The following is a 17,853-nucleotide window of genomic DNA, read 5'->3' on the forward strand; positions in this document are numbered from 1 at the left end:
AGAGAATCTCTGTTATCAAGATCTTCTTTCATTTTCTGAAGTAAATATCTAATACTATCACCTATGTTGATTCGTTAAATTTTCGTTAGATATAACTTTACAATTCTTACAATATCTAATACCTTTTAAGTGAGAAAAATATTTATTTGACTATAATTATGGCCATTCTTATAAGTAATTAAATGTTCATCTTTCATCTTAAAGTGATTATTTATAATAATAAGAATATACGAAGTTGTATAATCCAAAATCATACCACTATCTTTATTTTTTTTTTTATATAATTAAAGCTCTCATGCATCCCTTTATATTTATTATAAGTTTTTTTTGTTATATACATTCCTTGAATTGTATCATATAAGTTTTTCTAAAATTTTCTTTTTGTTTGATCATTCAATTCGACTCAGGCGTATAAGCACTAATGACATTAAAATATCTTATCATTATATATGTTTTAGAACTATAATTTTATTTTAAAATCTTTTTACATCTATAGTATTATTTTTAAGATCCTTATCAATAGCAATTTTGTGTTTCACTTTTTCAGTATACCAAATTTTAAATTTAATACTATCAATTTTTTCTAATCCGCATAGTCGCTTATAAGTAAATAATAATTATTATTATTCTAATCATAATGTCTATCCATTCTAATATCTTTCATTAAAGTATTCATATATTTCGTATTGCTAACTTGACATTTTATTGTTAGACTAATTTATTTGCTATTATCGGTCCAAAATAATGAGTGCACATTTAATTACTTGGCACCACATTTAGAAACTGAAATCGATCCAAAATGATGAGCCACTTTCGAGTAATCTCGGTAAAGCATCACTTGCGAGTGATGACCTAGCTTTATATTGAAATCGGTTAAGATCTATATTCATAAGATTTAACATAGTTTTACATAGATTGTAAGTGGCCTGAAATAACCCTTCACCTTTCTCGTTTAGGTTTAAGATTGATATTACGGGTATTTATATTTTTTATTTATTAGATTTTATATGATGAATCCTAATTAAACCGATCAAATCTACATCGGAAAAGTGGGTAATCGTTTGTTCAACAGGGATCTTCAGTCCAAAATTTATGCTGATATCTATTTTGATATATGTTAGACTGGTCAAATGCTTAGACGCAAATGGGAGACCAAAACATAACAAGGCCTGGTTGAGACGCAATCCAACTCGCCACGTATTAGACAGGTGACATCCATGAAAGCAGGAGACCAAAAACAGAAGAGAGAGCCTGGTCGAGACGCAATCCAAGTCGTCATGATGTCGGATCTCTTAACTTTGGAGCCAACTCATATACTTGTTAGTTGGGATGATGCCAAGTTTGGGCTACCAAAAGTCCGATTGGGCTTCCAAGATTTATATGTGAGCTATATTTATATAGTCCAACTTAAATGGGAATCGAATTAAATGGGTTGTCCCACAAAGAGAGTTAACAAGGAACTTTACTGGAATCACTCACTCTTCTAGCAATACTGTAAGCAGAGCTTCTCAGACACTGAACACGGTGGACATCCAACATTTACACATCCCCTCTAGAACAGGAGCTGATCTCTACTCCCTTGAAACCTCAGACACCCTACACTTGCAATGCCTCCTCCCATGGCATCGAGGTCCTGCAGGCTCATATCCAGCAGCATCTCGTAGTCATCCCCACCACATCTCGAGCCCACTCCCATCACCATCGTCCTACCGCTCCCCAACTCCCGAGGGAAGTCCACAAGGCTGCCACGCAATACTGCCCAATTGAGGACGGTGTTTGAACCGTTGTCTTCCTGTCTCTCCTGCGTCGTCATCATCTGTTCCTGCCACTCCTCGGCAACGCCACTCTCAGGCAGAGGAAGAGGAGGTGAAGACTCCTCGGTCTCCATGCTGTAAACCACTGGACTCTTTTTCTTCTTCCGGAATACTCGGCACAGTACCCAGTCTTCCTGCAGTTTGTTCAGGTCAGTGACTGATAGTTGTTTATGATGCCGAGGGGAAGAGAAGCCGGATGAATACCTTGGGAGGTGTATGTGGAGCTTCCAGTCGGAACTCATGCATGACCCAGTCGGACTTCACCCCATTGGGAGCTCTTCCACTGTAGAAGACTAAGGTCTTCCTCATCCCCATGACGAAGGTGCGCGTCGTGGGTGCATATACACTACGGTCTTTGCCTGTGGCCTTCCAGTAACCCGACCTGGTTGCTCGATTCATGCGTAATCCCGTGGCGTATTTCCGGTCCCGAAAGCTGAAGAAGTACCACTCGTCCCTGCTGAGTTTAGCCACCTCTGACCACATCGAAGTGTAGATCTGTAATCAGTGTCCAAAGAAGTGCACCAAATAGCTGGAATCATGTGGAGCGGGGGAGGGGAGGAGGAGGAGGAGAGAAGCAGATATCGACCTGGAAGTTCCCATGGCTCACGAGTGTGCAGATCCACCTCGACCATTGTGCCGCCGCCTGAAACACTTTCATTAGCTACTTTGTTGAAGAGGTAGTAGCAGACGAGTTCCTCGTCGCTCGGGCAGAACCTAAACCCTGGTGGGAGGGTGGACTCGATGTCCCTTAGATCCATAAATCTTTGCTGCACCAGAGAATATAGTCAGATTGACACACAAAGAGGAGGATGGGGAACCGAGACACGGATACATATTTATATAGCACGAGGAGAAGGCCACGAGCAGTGTAGTTGGTGAGACCGTCAAGCTGTCTCTACTGTTTCAGAGGTGTCGTCGCCGTCACCTGGGAGGCAGCAAGGGTCCTCATGCTGAACTGGAGAAGAATATCTCCTCCAATGAGCGGTGGGATACCGACGCGATCCAGTATTCTAATGTTGCCGTTAACCATGTCAGGGTTCAGGCGTAGACGAAGGGGAAGGTGACTTGGCGGCAGTGTGCAGTCGCCATGTCCAAGGAACGTGGCGCCCACCTCAGTGGGCAAGACAACCTGTACATTCGCCATCCATGCAAACATCTTGGATCTCGAGCAACTAAATCTCAGGAAATAGAGTTTTCAGGACGCTCAGATAAGCTGACGACCCACCATCGAGTTGATCCGAGAAGAAGACATGCACGTGAATGCAGTTCACATGAGGAACTAATGAAACTTTCTCCTTTCTTTCACTCTTCTTCCTCTCGAGATGTTGACGATTTCATTCTGTTTGTTGCAGCTAAACATCAATGTGCTGTATGATCGGGAATCATGGCGAAGTCTGCTGTCTGTAGATGTTGTAGGAAGAGTGACGCCTCCACACTCTTCTTTCTTCCGGCAATCAACCTTCCTCAAATCAACGAAAGATACCCTTCCATGGATGACACACAGCACCTCTGCTGCGACGTTGTCAGTTACTTGGGCAGCCTAATCATTCAGGATTCCGATCATTGTGCTTCGGTAAATGCTATGGGCAACTGTAGTCCTCTTATCTACACTGCTTCAGGATGACAATTATGAGCCACCACCCATCTATGTCATTATCATCACACTAGTACAAATAAACAAACAATAAAAGAAGGAAAGATGGCATAATGTTGAAAGGAAAGTGACTCTGCTGATAGAACATCGAATCTAACAAAACTTTGTCCCCGATGCCGCGGTTGAGGCTCAGGGAATCTTGCGTTATCTTAGCGAGGATACATTGACATGCACAGTGTGGCATGTAAAAGTAAATGCACGAATGGTAGAGTGATCCCCAGAAGTGACATACGTCAATTTTGATGGACTTAAACGTATGGTAAGAGATACGCCCCCCTTTCACGTGATGGTTTACTGCTCCCTTACAGAGTTGGCAGCGGCTTGGCTTGACCTTGACCTTGACTTTGACGATGACAAGCCGTAATTAAAATGCAGATGCCAAGTCGAACGACAAGTAGATAGCAACGAGGACATGTGACAGATAGATAGATAGATAGCCAGCGTGGAAAGGAGGGAGATCGCTGTCTGCAAGTTTTGCGCAGGACAGTGGGAATGACAAGATTCTCCCAAGCATTTCCATGGCAACATGAATGATCAGAAGCATGCAAGTGCAGTTTGGAGCGTCGTAGGGACAGTGCTTCTTCACGCATCATGTTGGATGGTGGCAGCCCCGAGTACATGAAAAAGTGTTTTTTTTTTTTTTTTTTTGAAGAATCCACACGAAATTGCTTTTATTATATGTTTAAACATATATATATATCTATATATGTATATAATACGGCTTACATGATTTAAAATGTGTCATTTGCCTCTTTATTAGATATTGACTATTTGGTTCTCCAATTCGACTATCGATATTCGATTAAATATAATCGATAATAATTTTAAAAACTTAAAAATTAATATAATATATTATTTTTTAAAAAATAATAATTATTTATGTGTAAATTAATTTATCTCGTGACATGGGGTGGTCAGCCTTTGATCAGAAAACCAATCATTTCAACAAAACAATCATATGATCCTTTTGGCACACACTCAACACTCGAGATCAACCTTTCAACCAACAAGAACAATCCAAGACACAAGACAGACAGGTAGAGACACAGAATAAAGCATCAAAAGACGCTCATCGGAACATTTCGAAACCGACAGATGTTAGCGAGAATATGCTCGTAGGACCGAGTCAAGTTGAAATCTTTAATCGGTTTCACGAGGGACTATGGATCACGGGCCAGCCAGTGATCCGTGCTCGCCCTTGCGACGTAATGGCTTCCACCTGGATCAACTCTGACACTTTCAAACCAACAGGAAGAGACGGAGGGGTGACAGTGGCGAGTGTGACCAATACGACTCCACGAGAGGTTGCTCCCACATTGATTAAGACGCATCTCTACGCTGCCAACACATACGACACTCTTATTTTACTGTCTCGAATTCATTGACGCGCAGTTCCATAATGGCCTCATGCATGTATATATATAAAAAGGCAAGAAATGCAACATTGTCATTTGAGATGACATGTAGTATCCGAACGAGCAGAGTAGATAAATAACCTTTTTATTTGGTTGGAACAAAGGAAAAAGGAAGGGTTTGATTCAGCATGTATGGAAGGAAGGACCGGACTGTCTTAGCAGAAGCTAACAACAAAACAAGAATATGCTAAATGACAGCACTTAGCCTACAAATAACAGCAACAGTGGAAGTAAGACGGGTCATGATGCGGCTCGACCTTAAAGAATCAATCCCAATGCAGGCGACTCATGTCGGACCCAACTCCATAGAGAACAAGGAATTCAGACGCTTTAAGCAGAATCCTTGCCACTTTCCTCTATAAGCCACATCTTTTTCTGTATCACGAATACCATCTCCCCATCTTCTGAATCTGAATTGGGTTCCGCATCCTCAACCGTCACCGATTCCCAGTGCAATGCTGCTAAATGCCTCTTAATGAAGTCTATGACTGGCTTCCTGTCTCGGACAATCATGAAACCGGTTGGCCTTAGAATGCGGTCCATCTCAATAAGCAGGTCCTGAGCACTGCACCCTTTCTTCTCTATGTCAGAAAAGACGGTCCAGGCATGAAGGAGGTCATAGGTTCGTGGGTACGTCGAGAATGCCTCACACCTGTCAATTGTTTGGTGATGATAAGTAAAAGAACAAACCAAGTGATTTTGCATAAAAATTATAGCATTTCACCAAGGTTCCGCTGCCTTGGTCAGAACATCTAAGCATATTATGACGATTAGTCCTAAAAGTATTCTGGATGACTACAAACTACTCAATGTTGCGCAAGCGCTTCCACAAGGTGGTGAGGCCAGTCCCCAAAGGAAACAGCAATGAGGGCTTGAAGAGGCAAAAAGTACCAAGACCATGAATTTAACAATTGCATGACCTAGAATCAGTTCTCGCTACATTCAGCAAGAAAAAAATAATGAATAAAAAAAGTACCTCAATGTACAAGGGAAAACCAATGATATGGACTTGCAACATAAGGAGCTAATGTAATTGGCAACCTAAATAAATGGCAGAATATCTCAATTGGTTTAGAACTAACATGGAATATCATCACATAAGAACCAAATTTCAGACAGTCGTTAGAGATGCCCCTAGCTTTGCATCGGCTGGGGAAAATATGGGACTTCAAATAATAGTAAAACAATTATACATTTTCTTAGCTTCCCAACAAAAAGTAATAGCAGAAAGAGGGAAGAAACTTGTGACATGATCAGATTTACAGGTATGTCATATTTAGTTCATATTTTCACATCAAACTATGGCAGAAAAGGATTCAATCAATTTATAGACCATTCTGAGGTTATACAAGCATGGAGAAAGACACATGGAAATTTTCAGTTGCTTGAAGGAAAACCAAGACAAATGACTTGGAAGTTATCCACAGTTGGAAGTTATCCACAATTGGAAGTCTGGCAGTTTCAAAGAAGCTATTCTGAAACTTAAAGCTCTAAAGAAACTATTTTGCTCAGTTTTAAGAAGTCATTCCTTCAATTTTGATACTTGCAAACATGTATCACATGCCTATCCAGTAGCTAGGAGAGAAAAAACCAAGCAGAAAAACATGTCTATGAATGTTTAGGAAAGATAGGTATAGAAAAATTATGCAACCAGTTAAATGCAAGTCTTTACTAATTAGTTACAGTACCTACAAACCAAACTCCCATTTCATATAATAAATAAATATAAAGCTCACCAGTCATGCACACTGCCTATAAGGCCTCTGTCATATATTATCTTGAGAGTGTTCGGACCATCTTCTGGTACAACATTCATAACCCAAACAGGCTCATCTTTGAGAGCAGCAGCAAATGATCCCATGTTTGCCTTCATATCCATCACATTTCTCAGTGTATTCGGCCGAATTTTTGTACCCAAAAGGCTCCAATAGTTATCAACCCTCAGCCGCCAAATTTCCTGCAAATCATATGCGTTCAGAAAACAAAATTTATTGCTACGAGGATCAGTTATGTGTCACCATCTTCATGATTGTAGTCGCACCTAGAAGCAATATCAAATTGCAAGCACTAAGAATTGCATGTTACAAATGATACACGTTATTTACCATATCCTTCTCAAACATGTCTGTTGAAATACCAAAATCAGCAAGGCGTGGAGGTGGGGTAGTTAGGCGAGATGGCCAAGGAGCCAATCCACTTCCCTCGTCTCTTTGGTTCTCTGCAAAAGTGAAACTCTCATTACCAAATTTACTTCAGGAACTTTCAATGTAATTGACTATGTACTAATAGCTACATTACATCATCTTTTTTATCCTATAGTAATCACAGTTATTTCATGAATATAGCAAAGCAATGATGATCAAGAAATTTATGCCCACGAGTATGACTATTCTACCAATCTTTATTGGTTAGCAAGTAAATTATCGTTAGATCTGGTGTGACGATGACAGCAGCTTTCCTTATATATTCACCGTGTCATACTAAAATAGGCTAATAATTTTATTGGGACTCTAGAATATCCATTAGGCAAAATGGGAAAACATTTGTTAGGCACCACTATATGGGTGATTTAAGAATCAACAAAGCCTCAATACACTGTTAATTTGACAAATAATCTCAGGCAGCATAGGCTAAATTACATCACATCTTTGCTAAAGAAAAGAATTAGAGACTTCTGGACTTCTGGTCATCATCTTTAAAATCTTTTGGCTCAAGTGTAACATGACATAATTGGTTTCTAATTAAGTTATTCTTTTGAATCTTCGAGTCCAATGGTAGGGCCATATTTGTTGTTATGTTTAAATCAACATTGTCAAGTATTCCGGAGAAAGATCTCATTAAGAATACTTTGGTTAACGGAAGTCTTCAAAGAGTAGCATGCAAAAAACTCAAATGGTAAGAAGCTCAGAAAGCCTCAAGCAAAAGAAAATCATGTTGAGGATAGAAAAATGAAGATCACCACAAAAGCTGAGCACTCACGTTCAGAGTAAGGGGTAATACAAGCCTCCATTGGAACACCCCAAACTGCATCCGGATCATCATCAGATCTGCATAGAGGTGGTCGTGTTCCTGGCTCCCTCTTCAAGTAACAATCATTTGTCAAAGGTTTCACCCATATCACAGTTTGGTTCTTTTTGGCAGCAATCTTCCAACACATCCGCTCAACTAGAGCACTCATCTCCTTCCATATCCTGAGGTCTTCTTCATCTTGTGCATATGCTTCAGGAGATGAGTAGGCAAAATAGCCTCCTGGTCTAAGCAGCCTATCTAACTCAAGAAGAAGGATCCCATCTCTCTGAAGCCAATCAATTCTACATCGAGAACAATGTGCAAATTCAAAAGATCTGCTTGGGTAAGGGAGCCTCTTTGTCCCTAGTACACCAAGGTAAGCAGGAATTCCTCTCTCTAGAGCAAACTGGATCTGATTTTGATGAACATCATTAGGTGCTAAAGACATAGATATGATATCAGATGACAAAAGATATCCTCCAAAGCTGGCAACTCCACAACCAACATCAAAAACTGTCCGGATCCTTCCCTCATTGTTCAAATTATTATTGGTGAAGTTAAGCATCTGTTGATCCAAATGAAGAATGAGTTCCAAAGTTACCGAAAAATCAAAGAACCAATAAAATAACAAATGTGAAGACAATAGAATATATCAAGAAAGAGTTAATTTCAGAAGTCCATAACTATTTCAAGAATGATAACAGCAACTAAATGTATAAAAAAGATAAAATTTTGCATGATATGACCAGCACGTGAAAATCAGACTCACATTTGCAAGATGTGCAATATACTTATCAGCTCCATAATGAAAATGAGTGCCACCTCCAGGAAAAACAATCTTGTCTCCCTTGACAACCATCCAGTTCTGGTCAGACTTCTCATGTGCAAGGTGTGTATGAGGAATATTCACTTGCCAAACTTCATCTCGGCTTTTTGGCCACTTCATTGGAACCTATAGCATAATAATCACAAAACACTCATTAATTGCCCAAGAGAACATAAAACAGTAGCATTAAGCAGAAGATGATGAAAAGGATGTGCCCAAGGGCATCTTTTGCAGCAATTATTCCTCGTCCAACCTTGTATCCAGGTGGAGGTGGAATCAAACAGTTGTAACGCCTCTCAGGCTGTGGACAATGTCTCTCGTAATGTTCCATTAGAGCTAGATCCAGCTTCAGTCTTGTCTGGTAAATAAGATTTCTGTCTAGGCAGGGAATGAGCTCCGAATGCCGATCATCACAGACCTTAGGGAAAACAGAACAAATCAACTAAAGCTTGTACAATCACCGGTGCTCATAAAGAGATATAGCTAGTTCAGAATTCACTTACAGGAAAACTTTTGGGTACGAGACCATCCTCTCCACCCTCCTGACCAAGAATGGACTCTTTTGATTCACCTACCTCTCCGTTATCAACGCTAGACCAACCAAATGATCTTGAAATTCTACTACCATACTCCAATGCGGAGTTAGCATGCTGCCCACGGGGGCCAAAGAAAGAGCCATAGTACAGAACCAGAAAACCTATAAAGAGGACCACAACACACAATGATGGGACCAAGTGTTTCTTTTGGCCTCCATCTCTTCCCCTCATCTTTTGGAATAGAGTTCTAGCAGAGGACGTTCTATTAAAACTCTCAATAGACTTTATAATGACACCCCTCAATCCACGTAATCAAACATATTGAACCCCTACAACAAGCTATGAACAGGGTGGTGAACCTTCAAAGTCTCTGATATGTTTCTTTCCTGCCAAACACTAAATTGCTGAGGTGGAATGACAATACCTACAAGTTCTGATCTGACTGTTCCAACTCAAAGCAAACGACCTGCAAGAACCAGATGTTTATACTTGATTCATTATCAGCATTTTATTTTTTGAATGTATACAAGAAAAGATGTAACCAAAATTCATATGTTCTTCTTCATGTGAATATGACGATATGTGCAAGCTCAAGGAGTATCTATAAGAGTGGAGAGCAAAAAAAGAAAAGATGAAGAGACTGATCATTTATGCAAACACAGAAGGTGGGAAAGATGGAATTTATGCAACTAAGCTTCAGTTTACAATGGAAGATGTCGAAGAAACGTACAGATTCTGGGAAAAAATTTCTAAGACCAAGCGCCGAAACGAGCGACAATCGCAGCCAAGTTATCACAAATTAGAACCTTCTTGCTATATGTGGCAGAGAGCATCGGGGGTCTCTTTGTAAAAGATTCAGAAACATCACGCAAGCAATAATAAATCCACTAGCAAAAAGAGATTGGCTAATCCACGATACTAAGCCCCGCGGTACTTAAATCACCGACAGAAGAGGAATGGAGATACAATTACGGAAATTTTTCTGGGGATAAATCTCTACAGTTCTCGACTTGGTAAAAGAATCAACAACGCCACCAACCACGGAGAAGATCCGACGACGATCTAAGAAAAATCAAGAAAGGCAACATGCAATTAAGACCAGAGAGCAGAGCACCTGATCCAGGGAAGCAATATAAAGAACGCAAGAAACCCTTGAAACGGATCCAACTTCGTCGAGAGGATCCCAGCAGAAAAATCTCTGTTCGCACCCTAAAACGCAAGCCGATCCAGATGTAGGAGTACTCACCCGGAATCTGAGATCGGAAAAACCCTGCGAGGGATCTCCAAAAGAACGGATCGAAACGGGCTTTTGCTACGAGGGGGAAAAGAGAGAGAGAGAGAGTGGGCGAGTGAAGTGAGGGAGGAGAAGCAGATCTGAGAGGTTTGGAGAGCGATGGGAGATATATATTATTTCTGGTGAATGTTACGATAAATTACTCGCAACGGCGACGACATAGATTGGTGAGGGTCGAAGTATGTAAATATAAGAACATTTGGATGATGGAGATCAAATCAGATGGGTCGGTGCTAAATTTGGGTATGTCGGCAACTCGCATGTACATTGACAAGCTTGAGATGAGAGGGATGATGATGGCGAGTGCGAATCGCGTCGTGAACCGATCGATCTGCACTGTCAGCAGGCGACGAAGATGAGAGACTATTATTGGCTGGTTGGCACTATGAGTAGGGCCCACACGGACTTGGAGAGACAAAGAGAGGGAAAAGGAGTGATTAAATGACGCATTTGCCCTCCGTCGCACCACCCGCACGGATCTATTCTCTATGGCTGTTGGAGACGGATGGAAGGTATAGCGAGTCTGCACGGTCACCGAGGAGATCAGAAGGGCGAAATCTTACGATGCAAATTGAAGGCTACATCAGAAACAGGTCGGATTGCTCGTTACCATCGAAGGATCGAGGAAGAAGATGTGCGTAGCATTCATGACTACCGTTCCATGGGTAGTCAGGAGTTCTCGTTACACTCAAGTCAGTCATAAATACTGAATAAAATGAACTATTGTTTTATGCACTTACTAAAAAATATCCTGTTCACAACCCAAAACAAACATACATTGCGCATTTACTGTTTTTTTCAATATATATATATATATATATATATATAGCAAACATAATCTTATAACATAATATATGAAAAATAAAATATAAAATTTTATATTAAAATATTTTAAAATACTATATATAAAAAACATAATAAATTTATGAATTTTTATATGTCATATCATAATATATGTATGTACTTCCATACGACACATCATTGTAATATATACGTGCATTTCTATATCATATGTCATAGTATATACATAGTCTCATATTATATATTATTATATATATATATATATGTTTATTATAAAAACATAATCTTATACTTAAAGCCGCTAATACACTTAAGCTTCTTACACGGAAGAACTATACATTTTTTATTATAAAATATATTTAAAATAAATATTAATTCTTATATATGCTCAACAAATATTTCGTAGAATATTGAGAACAATATTTTTAGAAAGTATGTACTTCAACTTTAAATATTGAAAATATGAACATATCATTTATCATATTTATAAAATATATACATCATAAATCATATCACTTTCTCTTCACTTATAAAACGTCAATCAAATGATAGTTATCAAGGTGAGACCTCATTCGTCCTCACTTTCCCTTATTGTACTAGGATATCTAACATGAGTAGCAAGTTGAAAACCACATCCAATATCGATCTTTGTATAGATCTACCTCATTTCTAACTCTCCGAGGTGTATTAGATTGATTGGTCTTCCAGGTCACCACCAATATTTTCCTCATATAGGTCACATCATAATATATTGAATTTTTACCATTATTGAGCTGACTGAGAGGCACTGACATGAAATGTGATGATAAATTGAGTTAGCAAACGAAAAAAAAAAAAAGTCATACAGTAGAAAGCGAAAAAGCTAGTTTGAACCAACGCATGCAAAAAATATTTTGTGCAGGAATTTACTTATCACGCTTAGATGAGAATTTACTTATGTAGGGGCTAAAATTACATTAAAAAATACCTCTGTAAACCACCAGTAATGGATAAGTGGCCCAACACTTGCTTATAGTACATGCCTTGATCTATACCTGTAATCCTGTTACATAGTTTGTGTTGATTTGACTCACTTTAGGTAAAACTACTTGTGAGGGTGGAGAATTTAGCCCAAGTGGGAGTGTATTCTCTAACGAACCAAATGGAACATGATCTGGTTTCTGGACTGCTTTCTTGACGGGACGCAAGCAGGCAAGACGACCATTCAGCTGATTATTGCAGATGGGCAATTCGTTCACTCGAGTACGTGCTTCCTTTTCCTTAGCTACCGGAGCTCCTGAGGGATCCTGTTACATCCACCGAAAACGATATCATCAAGGCATGCACAATTGGCTTCATGGTCTGCAGAAGATAACTTCGTTCTTGAACTAAACATCTCAGCTGAAACTGGTCAAGTATGTTTGGAACATGGAATGTCATATTACCAATCGAAGCTCATAAGGAAGTGCGCTGCACTAATCACAATTACTCAAAACCAAGTAACAAAAGGAAAACAAAGTACTGTACCTACCCCAAGCAAAAGAAATGTGAATTTTTTGTTGTCTTCCTCGAGATTTATATCGATGAGTTTGCGCAAATCAGCAAGAGTTGAGTCCCTCAACACCTTAAGCTTCCTGATCAGACTGCCTGAAATTTCCTTCGAGGCCTCCCATTTTACATATATGTTCACAATGTCATCTGCATCCACCTTTCCAGGGCTGCAATTCTCCATCAAATCTTTTGGTGGTTCAGAAGAAACACATCTTTTGAGTCGTTGATCAGCTGATTTTTGCTCATCTCCGAGTTCAAGCGACGCAAATGTAACAAGCAGTGTGGAAACTGCACTTTCTGTAACTATTGATTCGGAGAGCAACTTGCCTTGAGGTGCGAGCTGAGATTGTTCCAGTCGCAAGCCTAACTTTGATTCATACTCTTCGCCAAGCATCAAAGAAGAAGGTCGTCTATTTTCATCTTGATTACCTCTCTTGAGAGGAGAGGAAACTTTCACCTGTTGTGATAGCTCTCTGTGGTTTCCACAGAGTCTGAAAATATTCTGGACACATGTTCTTCTAGCAGAGATGGCATCTATTGTATTTTTGATAGAGTTGGTTTCTGCTCCTACCTGCTTTTTCTTTGAATCACTACCACACCCATCATGGTCATCGTTCAACCCAGAATCTTCAAACGGCATCAAGCAACCAATCCCGCGTGCATGGCTCATGTTCTCTTCGACTACTTCCTTATCAACCTCGTCTTCGGTGCTTTCTATGTCTTCTTCATCTCCCTCAAAAACAGTGCTCAAACTCACCTTCTCTGGGAATCTAAGCACACTGGAGTCAGCATCCTCTTCAAAAGCTGAAAGGCAAGCATCCAGTGGGGACTGTTTCGGATAGCTTACATGCCGGTAGGAGTCCTCTCTGATCTCCTTTACATCATAACTGTCCTGTTGATCTCCCATGTCCAAATCCATAGATTTCACCATACCTGGTTCTCCTGCATAAGTTTCTAGCCGCTTCATAAATCTTCCTCCGTCCATGTCATGCAATGTATCCTCACCGGCTTTTCCTCTTCCAAGTTCCACTTCCTCGAGTCTCTGCTTTAGCATAGTAAGCTCCGCTTGCTGTTGTAACATTATCTCTTCCATCTTCATCAATTCAAGTTTTAAAGTCTTGGTTCTTTCGTCAACCGTCAAGTTGATGTCTGCCTCCTCGACTTCTGATTCCTTTTCTTCAATGAGTTGGAGCCTTGCTCCGAGTTTTGCAAGTTCCGCATCTTTCTGCAAGAGCTCTTTGCGAGCATCATCACACTCTTTCTCTTTAAGCTTGTTCTCCATTTGAAGTTTATACATGACCTGGTTCATTGCTACAATTCTTGACTGAAGGAGTAGCGAGGATTCCTCAGGATCAACTTTCTCCTTGGGTGTTGGCATACGAGTAACACGGATGATGCATTTTGCTTTAGCTCCGTACTCGAGAGTAGAAATGGTTTTGTGGGTTTCCTTGGGATCAGGGCTTGCGCACAGAATCATCAAAATCTTTGATTTGTCATCCTCAAAGGAATCCTGAGAAAATGAAAACAAAAGGCAAGAATTTCTTGATCACTATTCATTTCTATACTGAAAGAAATCGTCGAATAAGATTGCAATCGGTAAGATCATATGAATGAATACCTGTAAAAGCATTGTGAGCTTGCTATCCCTGAACGGAACATGAGAATCACCATTTGCAATGGATTCGACCACCCTTTTAAGAGCAATATTCCCTTGGTTTATTTTAGCTGTCTGCCAATGATTCACCATCATCACTCAAGTCAAAATATCTGATTCATGAACATATCATAAATTTAACAGCAGAAACAATGCCACAAGAATCCATAGAAAAACACTTCGCAGAAACAGATGTATAATTCAACACGAGTTCACTTGCTCAAAATTGGACCAAGTTTTTAAAGCAATAATGATAGAAATCGACATGATTAGCAAGAAAATACATTTTTGCATGTCAGATTATACATGCATAGAAACATTTACAAAAGGAGTGACTGATATAGATACATGTATGAAAAGATCTGCCAACAGCTAAGCAGTCAAGGGTACTAAATATAACAAGAGGTAAATTTGTGAATTGAGAATGATACCTGCATTTTTGCTTCAAGACCAGTTTGACCAGCTGCTTCTATGTTTTCAGAACCAGCCATGTCGACAAGCATCAGCCTTCCTCCCACAGAAGGAACATCTAAGATTATCTGCATATTTGTTGAGAAATAATAATAATAATAATAGTAAGCTAAATTTCCAAAATTCAATGAGTCTAGTGGTTCTGAAGAACAATTATTAGAATTAGAAGATAAGAACAATCACTAAATTGGTAGTGAATATACCATGCAGTGGCTCCGTGAGCTTCTTTCATTGCAAAGAGTGCTCTTGACAATCCGCCGCTTTTCAACTTTGGCAACTTCCCTTGTAATCTTTCCAGCCTCATTTCCAGATATGTAACTTGCATTTTTGGCCCTTTTACCCAGCACCTCCAGCCGAACCTGTTAAGCACAGGAAAATGAGTAGAATTAATCTCCGGAATATGTATACAGGCCAGAATGTTGGAGCTACAGAAAGATTCATCGATGAGGTGAAACTGTATGGAGAACACCACAAGCAGGGCTTCTTCCTTCAAAAGGATGGCAGAAATAATTCAAGCTGGACGATTTGGTTCAGAAAGTTCATCAAATAAATGCAAAAAGCAGCAAACGAATCGAACCTTGGGCGTGCTATTGCCTTTGGGAAGGCCGACGGTGTGTCCCGCTCCCCCATTGGATGCCCCCGAAAGAAGATCGTAGATCTCCTCGTTGTAAATCTCCAAGACCGCGACATGGACGAACAACCTAGGACCGAAACCGCCGTCCTCGTCGTCGTTGGCAGAGGCGGCGGCGGCGGCGCCAGTGGAGCTGCCATCGGAACCATCCCTTCCTTCTCCTAAGATGTCCCTGAGGGCCCTGTACACGATCCCGGGCTGCTTGGGGCAGCCGAACGTGGCGTGGCTCTTGCCGGACCCGGTAGGCCCGTACATGATGATGGTGCACTTGGCGCCCAGGCGGACGCCCTCCACCCTGGACGCCACGAAGCGGCGGTAGAAGGCCTCGGGATCCTCGTGCTCGGACATGGAAACCCCATCGAGGGTGAAGTCGCGGTAGCCGACGTCGGCGCGGACGCGGAGGGAGCGGCCGTCGCCGGAGATCTCAAGGACGGAGCAGGCGGCGGGCCCATCCTCGTCCTTGCGAAGGTCGGCGGGCAGGTTGCGGATCAGGCCGATGACTTCGACGGGGTGGTCGGTGGCGGCGGGGGCCTTGGGGTTGGGGCTGGGGAAGTGAAGCCGGTGCTTGGAGTGGTGAGGAGTGGGAGTGGCCTTGGAGTGGTGGTGAGGGGTAGTGGGAGCGCTTCGTGGAGACGGCTTGGGAGGAGCCATCGGAGTGCGACGGTGGGATGTGGATCGAGATGGTGGTGGTGGTGTTATCGGGCAAGAAGAGAGGAGAAGGGAAACAGAACGGTTTAATGGGTTCCCTTTCGAAACGGAGGGGATGATAGACGTTTCGTAAGCAGGAGAGAGGGAGCGTCGTCTTACGGCCACACCGAGCAACGGCTATTTTCTCTGCCTTGGGAGCATACGCCAATCATTATTCTGTGATGCGCTCCACACCGTTCATCAGCGATGTATTCGCCGTGTAGGCATCCTACGAGGCGTCCATTCGTGTACAAACCCATATTTAATTTTAATTTTTTGGAAAATAAAAAAGCAATTTATTCAACTAAAGGAAATATTTTATGGTATAATCAATGATTAATGATACATACACTTGGCATCAGTTGAGAGGGTTGTCGCTCGTAGTAATAACGGAGATGAATCCTATAGCTGCACAAGAATTCGAGTTATCATAAGATCCATTACACCCCGAGATATCATAAACTTGATGAATATAAAGATTAACCTTAATACTCTTAGGTTTTTGCGTCTTATTAACCAAGGCAAGTATTCGATCCATATTTACGTACCAGTATATAAAGTTAGGTCAAATTGGACACAAAGTAGTTTTTTGTTGATCCAAATATAGTTTCATTTGACGTTCAAGGATTTCATATATATTTTTCTTGATCCTATGGAATTATTTGTTTTGCTACCACACTTAACTTAGATTGATCGATGATCTTTTTTTAGTCAAGGCTATCATATTATGGTATAAATTTAGTAAACTTGAAGCAAAAAAAGAAAATATACAAGGATCATTATTTCTTTTTGCGTAAGGGGTTCTTTGCTTGAGGAGTTTAGATCCTCTTGATATATTATTTTTTTTGACTTGATGGAAGAAGAAAATAATTTTTTTATTTAATATAATAAAAAATATGTATAAGAAGAAAACAAAAGACTCAAATCATCCGAAGTCACTCAAAAATTTTAAATTATTATTATTATTATTATTATTATTTTAATGACGAAAGTGAGCTTTTTTAAGTCGAAAACAATAACATGCTACCGGGGACAAATTCGAATGAGTGGTGCAATGGTAAAAACAAAAAAAAATAGTCATATGAATTTAAAACTACTGTAATGATAAAATAAACAAAAAAATGACAATCAATTATTCCTGACATTAATGATTCATCGTCACTAATACGATGGTTGTTAGTATAAACAACCTTAAGTCGGGGCCTCGGGGCCGACACGGCTTGGTTCGAGTCCGAATGATTGGGGATCTTCTCGGGATGACCCTTGAGACTGCTGAGGTGGCCGACTGTGGTGGTCCGATCGTGATGGGACAGTCGTTTCCTCTAGGAGGGAACTCCTCGCCTGGGCATGCTGTGAGAGGCGCCCCGTCTTCGTCCCTACACATAGGTCGGGTCGGGAGGATCAACCCGACCCCTGTGAGAGGCGCCCCGTCAGTCGTTTCCTCTAGGAGGGAACTCCTCGCCTGGGCATGCTGTGAGAGGCGCCCCGTCTTCGTCCCTACACACAGGTCGGGTCGGGAGGATCAACCCGA

General features: G+C 40.8%; 3 protein-coding genes across 7 annotated transcripts; all 3 read right to left on the bottom strand.

Annotated features, from left to right (window-relative positions):
- Window positions 1-1,420: 1,420 nt before the first annotated feature.
- Window positions 1,421-2,707, bottom strand: LOC135639835 (NAC domain-containing protein 21/22-like). The gene is made up of 3 exons (XM_065153790.1): window positions 2,401-2,707; window positions 2,019-2,287; window positions 1,421-1,948 (listed from the first exon to the last, which is right to left on the bottom strand). The coding sequence occupies exons 1-3, from the start codon at window positions 2,570-2,572 to the stop codon at window positions 1,553-1,555; spliced, it is 837 nt and encodes a 278-aa protein (XP_065009862.1). The 5' UTR covers window positions 2,573-2,707; the 3' UTR covers window positions 1,421-1,552.
- Window positions 2,708-4,952: 2,245 nt separating this feature from the next.
- Window positions 4,953-10,768, bottom strand: LOC135641272 (probable methyltransferase PMT3). Of its 5 annotated transcripts, none has more exons than XM_065156547.1 (9): window positions 10,501-10,712; window positions 9,679-9,720; window positions 9,222-9,593; window positions 8,972-9,136; window positions 8,662-8,844; window positions 7,863-8,457; window positions 6,989-7,101; window positions 6,620-6,840; window positions 4,953-5,535 (listed from the first exon to the last, which is right to left on the bottom strand). In XM_065156547.1, exons 3-9 carry the CDS (start codon window positions 9,483-9,485, stop codon window positions 5,214-5,216), a joined length of 1,863 nt encoding a protein of 620 aa, XP_065012619.1. In that variant the 5' UTR covers window positions 9,486-9,593; window positions 9,679-9,720; window positions 10,501-10,712; the 3' UTR covers window positions 4,953-5,213. The 5 variants fall into 5 exon arrangements, with proteins under 5 accessions (XP_065012619.1, XP_065012617.1, XP_065012618.1 ...); XM_065156545.1 differs by adding an exon at window positions 9,985-10,316 and having other exon boundaries at window positions 9,222-9,720; XM_065156546.1 differs by having other exon boundaries at window positions 10,369-10,712.
- Window positions 10,769-12,258: 1,490 nt separating this feature from the next.
- On the bottom strand, window positions 12,259-16,378 carry LOC103989941 (kinesin-like protein KIN-10A). The gene is made up of 6 exons (XM_009408905.3): window positions 15,582-16,378; window positions 15,208-15,363; window positions 14,965-15,072; window positions 14,498-14,608; window positions 12,860-14,389; window positions 12,259-12,635 (listed from the first exon to the last, which is right to left on the bottom strand). Exons 1-6 carry the CDS (start codon window positions 16,284-16,286, stop codon window positions 12,378-12,380), a joined length of 2,868 nt encoding a protein of 955 aa, XP_009407180.2. The 5' UTR covers window positions 16,287-16,378; the 3' UTR covers window positions 12,259-12,377.
- Between the last annotated feature and the right edge of the window lie 1,475 nt (window positions 16,379-17,853).

This window comes from Musa acuminata, chromosome BXJ3-6, assembly GCF_036884655.1.
Source record: "Musa acuminata AAA Group cultivar baxijiao chromosome BXJ3-6, Cavendish_Baxijiao_AAA, whole genome shotgun sequence".
NCBI lineage: Eukaryota > Viridiplantae > Streptophyta > Magnoliopsida > Zingiberales > Musaceae > Musa > Musa acuminata.

Excerpts from the sequence above, each read along its gene's own strand:
- LOC135639835 (XM_065153790.1), bottom strand. The coding sequence starts at position 2,572 with ATGGATCTAAGGGACATCGAGTCCACCCTCCCACCAGGGTTTAGGTTC. Across the intron at positions 2,288-2,400 it reads TGAGCCATGGGAACTTCCAG|AGGTGGCTAAACTCAGCAGG; the intron begins GTCGATATCTGC and ends CGATGTGGTCAG. Across the intron at positions 1,949-2,018 it reads CTCCACATACACCTCCCAAG|GAAGACTGGGTACTGTGCCG; the intron begins GTATTCATCCGG and ends AACAAACTGCAG.
- LOC135641272 (XM_065156543.1), bottom strand. The coding sequence starts at position 9,485 with ATGAGGGGAAGAGATGGAGGCCAAAAGAAACACTTGGTCCCATCATTG. Across the intron at positions 6,841-6,988 it reads ACATGTTTGAGAAGGATATG|GAAATTTGGCGGCTGAGGGT; the intron begins GTAAATAACGTG and ends TATGATTTGCAG. Across the intron at positions 5,536-6,619 it reads ATAGGCAGTGTGCATGACTG|GTGTGAGGCATTCTCGACGT; the intron begins GTGAGCTTTATA and ends AACAATTGACAG.
- LOC103989941 (XM_009408905.3), bottom strand. The coding sequence starts at position 16,286 with ATGGCTCCTCCCAAGCCGTCTCCACGAAGCGCTCCCACTACCCCTCAC. Across the intron at positions 14,609-14,964 it reads GTCTTGAAGCAAAAATGCAG|ACAGCTAAAATAAACCAAGG; the intron begins GTATCATTCTCA and ends AATCATTGGCAG. Across the intron at positions 12,636-12,859 it reads TCACATTTCTTTTGCTTGGG|GATCCCTCAGGAGCTCCGGT; the intron begins GTAGGTACAGTA and ends TGGATGTAACAG.